The 6,267-nt window shown below is 38.9% G+C and overlaps 1 protein-coding gene across 1 annotated transcript; it reads left to right on the top strand.

The window, feature by feature from the left end:
• The first annotated feature begins 2,110 nt into the window (after window positions 1-2,110).
• Window positions 2,111-4,820, top strand: LOC119056586 (T-cell surface glycoprotein CD1a-like). The gene is made up of 6 exons (XM_037155048.2): window positions 2,111-2,171; window positions 2,658-2,921; window positions 3,372-3,650; window positions 3,866-4,144; window positions 4,482-4,575; window positions 4,745-4,820. Exons 1-6 carry the CDS (start codon window positions 2,111-2,113, stop codon window positions 4,818-4,820), a joined length of 1,053 nt encoding a protein of 350 aa, XP_037010943.2.
• The last annotated feature ends 1,447 nt before the right edge of the window (window positions 4,821-6,267 follow it).

Here is a 6,267-nt window from a genome sequence, read left to right on the forward strand (position 1 = left end):
GGGGCATGCAAGAGGCAACCACACATTGGTGTTTCTCTCCCTCTCTTTATCCCTCCCTTTCTGTCTCTAAAAATAAATTTTTAAATAAACAGAAAACATTAAAAAAAATAGAACATTACAACCAACCTAAGTCAGTACTTGACACTGTGGACCAAATGATAGGTACATATAATGTGGCCAGGAACACCAGATGATGGCCTGTAGTTACAGTCTACACAGTTTTGAATATTGTAGAAACAAACGCTCAAACTATTCATATGCTGAACAGCAATGTGAAAATAAGGAACAAAATATTTATTAGAAATCTTATAACACGGTCAGTGTCAGAACAAATAAAAAGGTGTTCAGGGATCTCTATAGCTGTACATAGGCCTCTACACCATAAACTTCATCCATTTCAAACATAAATTCAAGGAAATTCTAACAACAACATAGATATAGCTCCCTTAACAAGCAGAATAAAAAAGATGTTTTAGGTGCTATGCATCCAAAATGAGTCGCTTATCAAAATATTTTTGCTAGTTTTGTGAAAAGTATTTATGACTTGAGCATAACAATATTTTTTGTGATGATTATTACAAACATTTTGCAAAGCCAGCTATTGAAGATTCTCATTAATGTTAAGGACATTTTTGGTTTTCTTTGAAACAATATCAATGTTTCTGTTATTTAAAAAGTAAACTTTTATTCTGTATGTTTTTATATTTCTTTGATTAATAATTTGTAGATTGTAACTGAAAATTAAAAACCGCATTTTATGCAAATATAATAAATGCAAATTTGCAGTTTTTAATTTTTTTACATTTTAGCATATACTACTAATAAATGTATCTCTTGAATACATGACACCTACACTGTAATTTTTTTGACTGTGACCTCCACAGCTTTAAAATATAAGTAATAGATTTGTAGCATAAGCCTTTGGTAAACTTCATGCTTATTAGCGTATATTTTACTCCCCCCAAAAAACAGTTTAATATTCCCATTTCACCAAGTAGAAGCACAAATAATGACTTCTCATGACTCAAAAAAAGTATGTTAAAATCTGAATGATTAAAAAATAACTGGATTCCGGGATCAAATTATTCAGTCATTCAAAATTACTCACTGGAAACCTTTAACAGGCATTCTGTTAGATGTTGGGGACCCAGTACAACAGCGGTAGACAGACCTAACACCCAGAGCATACCACTCAAGTCCAGATTCTGAGGGGGCAAAAGTGTTGCCACTTCACAAAATATTGTTTCAAGAAGGCTTATTTTTGTCTAGAGTCTATATTTATAATAAAACCCACCACACCAAGATTTATAGTTCTTGGTTTTGTGTTTTCTTAAGTAGAAGAAAAGCCCCTTGAACAAAGTGAGTGCATTGTAGACACTGTATATTCATGAGGGTTGCAAGATGAGTGTAACCAGGCAGGCACCAAGTGACTCTCAGGTCAATGAATATACATCAATACAAGTCAAATAGACATTTTTCTTAATGTGTTTCACAGTCTCTGTGATGTCTGTGATGGCTACTGGATCTTCCCTAGGAATAATGGAGTAGTGGTTTACACTGTTACACGGGCAGTCACAGAAGATTCAGAAAATCAGTAAAGCAACCAATGAGACATCAGAGAAATGAATGAGGTGGGGTGTCTCAGAGACAGAAGAAGAGAATATTTGGAGACAATTTAAATTTGTCAAGAGAAGGAAAGAATGACAGAAAAGAGCAGGGACATAAGAACATTAGATGGCAATTGGAAAGCCATTTAGTTTTATGCATTTATTGTATGAATGAGAAGACTTTTCAATACCACATAAAACTTTATTCCATAGAGGCTGAATTAGAGAAAGGTGTCTAGAATGAAGGCTGGTACTGAGGGGAAGATGCTGAAAGCCCATGAAGAGACTCAGAACTGGAGGAGAAATGAGAAGTTGACTGGTGACTGGGGTTTAGGGAAGGAACATGTTGGGGATTTTTTTACTGGGGCGGGGGTGATGGTGCTGGTTTGTGTGTTGGTAGAAGAAGGAAGTCAGACAGAACTATTGTGGAGTAGGTTTCTTTAAAACAGAAATCGAATCAAAACCAAACTTTTCTGAGAGGAAGAAGTAACATCTGTGCAGTAATGTTGTTTTTGCATATTCCATTGCTAGCAGGTCTCTTCGGAGGTGGTGACAGTGAAAATGGTAAGGACTCTGGTAACTCTCCAGCTGGGTGCAACAGGAGGGCGTGTGTGTGTGTGTGTGTGTGTGTGTGTGTGTGTGTGTGTTTCTCTATATGGTGTCCTCAGAACACACCTGGAGAGTGAGAATGTCAGCACAGTTCCATTCTGAGTATCCCTTCAGCATCACTTTAGGACGCTGTGCTTTCTGAAGGTTGTGCAAGGTGGGGGAAAGTAGGCTTATAGTTGTGAACATGAAACAAAGTTTATTCTTGTGTTCTTATTTATTGATTATTGTATTATTTTTCCTTTTAACAACTGTAAGTCTACTTTTGCTCCAACCTTTATATAAAGCATGGGGCTCTGGGCAGTTGAATGTCTGCTAAGGTAACTATGGCTTCACTTGTCTCCAGATTCTGAGATTTCCCTCTCTGGCATTTTTCTTTCTTTATTCTCTTGTCTTCCCAATACCATTTTTCCCTTCCTCCTATCTTTTTTTTTTTTCCAATAGCCTTCCAGGACCAAATCTTCAGAGCCATTAGTACTGCATCCTTCTACAACCACTCCTGGACACAAACTTGGGGCTCTGGCTGGTTGGGTGAGTTGCAGATTAAGAGCTGGAACAGCAACTCTGGTGGTTTTACTTCCCTGCAGCCTTGGTCCAATGGCAACTTCAGCAACAAGGAGATGACAGAATTAGAAGTGTTATTCCAAAGGTTCCGCAATGAATTGCTACATTTATTTCACAAACATGCCAGTGAATGGTTGCTTGAATGTAAGTTCAATTCCCAAAATGAACTGGTGCAATGTTGACTGGGGTATGTTTGTCTTAGTGAGTTTTTTATTCTGATTTTTTTCCCACATTCAATCTCCTTAGCACTCTCTATCTGTACATTTATTGTAACTTAATTCACTTCACTCACCATAGCTATTATAAACACAATTCTCTCACTAAGTTCTTCCTTATTCTCTTACACTCACCAAAAAAAAATTTATGCCACTTTCTTTCAACAATTTACTCCCTTCCATTTCCAAAGGAAAAAAAGTCACTCATTTTTTTCACCTTCAAGTACCACCAATTATGTCTTTTCTGAATTTCTGAGCAAACTGAACTTTGTTCCATTACCTCAAATCTCTCAAATATCTATTTTCTACTTCTTTTTGCTTCCACTTATTTCATCTTTTTTAACTCCCTTTCCTCTAATATATAATCTCTCTTCCTTAGATCCCTTTGAGGTACAGACAACAGGAGGCTGTGAGCTGAACTCTGGGGAAGTCAAGCTAGACTTCTGGCGATTTGCTTATCAAGGATCAGAGATTCTGAGCTTCCAGAACAGTTCATGGGTGCCATCTCTACAGGGTGGAACTAGAGCTCAGAAGATGTGCAAAGTATTCAACAAGCTCATTGTCTTCAACAAACTAACGCAGTGGAGGATCAGTAACACTTGTCCACGCTTCCTTTTGGGTCTCCTTGATGCAGGGAAGGCAGATCTTCAGAGAAGAGGTCATTCCCATATCCTTCCTCCAAGAATTTTCTATTCTAAAATTATACTTTCCTACCATCACTTCAGATTTAGAATAAGGAGTCAAGAGGGAGAGGAATAATGTGTGCTGAATTCCCAGGGTGGGACAGAGGTGTCTGTCTAAACTGATGTGAAGATATGAACCTCCAAGTCTGTGTTAGAGTCCTTATCTGAATGTCTTTCCTGTCTTCTGCAGTAAAACCAGAGGCCTGGCTGTCCACTGGCCCCAGTCCTGGTCCTCACCATCTGTTGCTGGTTTGTCATGTCTCTGGCTTCTACCCAAAGCCAATTTCCATTACGTGGATGCGAGGTGGACAGCCACAACAGGCCTCTCAACAAAGTGATATCTTGCCCAATGCTGATGGGACATGGTATCTTCGCAGTTACCTGGATGTGGAAGCCACCAAGACATCTGGCCTGTCTTGCCAGGTGACACACAGCAGTCTAGAAGGCCAGGACATCATCCTCTACTTGGGTAAGAAACAACTGGGGTCCACACTGGGAGTAGGAGTAGATGGTCCACAAGCAGAGCCAAAGAGCCAGATAAAAATCTGGAATTTATGGATCCATACCCAAAAGAATGAAAATAAATCAGTGAATAAAATAGGTGAAAATAAGAGACCTGCAGATGTAGGAAGATGTTGAGGGTTAGATGAAACATTCATGTCTGAAGAGAGATGACAGAAGAAACAGGAAGAAAGGAGATTAGTGAGGCGAACATTCAGATTTTAAAAAGCAGGTGAGGGAAATGCAGTAAACAAGGGGTGGATTTGAAATGACACCCTTGTGTGCACCTGAACCCACAGACCCAGACCGTCCGACCTCCAAGGGCTTGATCATCTTGGCAGTGATGGTCCCCCTGGTGCTTCTTCTGACAGGTCTTGCATTTTGGCTTAAAAAGCACTGGTGAGTTTTCTGTATCCATCTTTCCTTTGTTTTTTATCCCCTCCTTACTTGTTGTCCTGCATTTATTTTCCTCTCTCTCTCCTTAATTCTTTTCCCAGTCCTTTTCCTTTTACTCTTCAATTCTCACCTCCACCTCATGCACAATAACGTTTATCTCTGTTCTTATTAGGAAACTCTGCGAACCAACTCCCACTCTTCTTCCTTTGGAAAGATCCCAGCAGCCCAGGGACTCAAAACATACTTAAAACTCAGCATAGTGATTATGTCCTTTCAACTCTCTTTTGTACAGTTTTTGTTGTTGTTTACCTCTGCTTATTTAATGGTTTGTTATTAATGTAAACTAGTTATAATTTTGCAGGATTTGCTTGCTGACCTGGTTCTGAGATTTTAAAACTCATATGTTAACTCTGGATAAAATGAGATCCTAGTAACCTCTACATATTGGAAAATTAATGAATCTCAGGCCCATGTAAGATGTCACTTCTTTGGGGGGGGGGGGGCGTTCCCTGATTCACAAGTGGAAGCAGTGTATGAACTCCCACCACACTTTGCAGCACACTTTGCCAAGTTTATACTTTTTATCCTTTGTTTCAGCTATGCAGGTTCCTTTTCCTTCTAATTTTTAAGTTTTCTGAGAGCAAAGTCTGTATCTTCTTAAAGTTTGTATCATTTATAAAGTGTATTAACCTTATGCTTAATAAAAACCTGCATTAAGTTTATGCCAAATATATAGTCTTATCTTATTATCTATCTTCTTGACATGTTTGTACTAGTTGAGACATTTTATGGTCTTTTTGTTAAAAGTCTTCACACTTGCCCTGGCTGGTGTAGCTCAGTGGATTGAGCACGGGCCTATGAACCAGACAATAGCGGTTCAATTCCCAGTCAGGGCACATACGGGGGTTGCAGGCCGGTTCCTTGCAGGCCAGTTCCCAGCAGGGGACGCATGAAAGGCAACCATACATTGATGTTTCTCTTTCTCTCTCCTTCCCTTCCCCTCTAAAGATAAATAAAAAAAAAAAAAGTCTTCACACTTTACTAGTTCCTCAGTGACTTCTCTGAGTCCCTGAGGAGAAACACAATTTTGCCTCTAATTCTTACAACTATAGAGACCTATTTGTGTGAAATTTTTGTTCCAAGTATTAAAAAAAAGAGAGAAAGGCAGGATACAGTCCTTGCTATTTACTGTGGTTCAGGCACAAACAGAGTTACCCCCTTGGAGCTGGTAGAAATCTGTATCCTTGGACCTCACCTCAGACTTACTGAATCATAGTTGCACTTTAGCAAATCAGCAAGGGATTCATTAGGTACATTACAATCTGAGAAGCACTGATAAAGGTGCAGTCTCAGAGGCAGCAGTGCAAGCATGTCACAGAAGCAAAAAGAAGATGCTGAAGAAAAAACAGTGTCGATAGGATTGAAGTGAGACCAAAGCAAGGGGTGTACACACACTACATTTCTACTGGTTGTGGCTGTTGTGTTGAAGACACAGCCAACACTAAGGTAATAAATGCTGATCCACTGTTCCTGGGCAAAACACAGAGTTCCTGTGAATCTCTGGTCAGATCATTTTTGTCAACTAGTGAATATACAGCTCTGTTTTATGTATGTTTCTGTTTAAGGACGCCTTCTGTAATGTATACATAATTTCAAAATATTTATTATATGCAGTATTTTAAAAACTACTTTATT

The sequence above is a fragment of the Artibeus jamaicensis genome, unplaced genomic scaffold (genome assembly GCF_021234435.1).
Source record: "Artibeus jamaicensis isolate MK-2021 breed Jamaican fruit bat unplaced genomic scaffold, CSHL_Jam_final contig_2197, whole genome shotgun sequence".
Lineage (NCBI taxonomy): Eukaryota > Metazoa > Chordata > Mammalia > Chiroptera > Phyllostomidae > Artibeus > Artibeus jamaicensis.

Excerpts from the sequence above, each read along its gene's own strand:
- LOC119056586 (XM_037155048.2), top strand. The coding sequence starts at position 2,111 with ATGTTGTTTTTGCATATTCCATTGCTAGCAGGTCTCTTCGGAGGTGGT. Across the intron at positions 3,651-3,865 it reads GGCAGATCTTCAGAGAAGAG|TAAAACCAGAGGCCTGGCTG; the intron begins GTCATTCCCATA and ends TGTCTTCTGCAG. Across the intron at positions 4,145-4,481 it reads GGACATCATCCTCTACTTGG|ACCGTCCGACCTCCAAGGGC; the intron begins GTAAGAAACAAC and ends CCACAGACCCAG.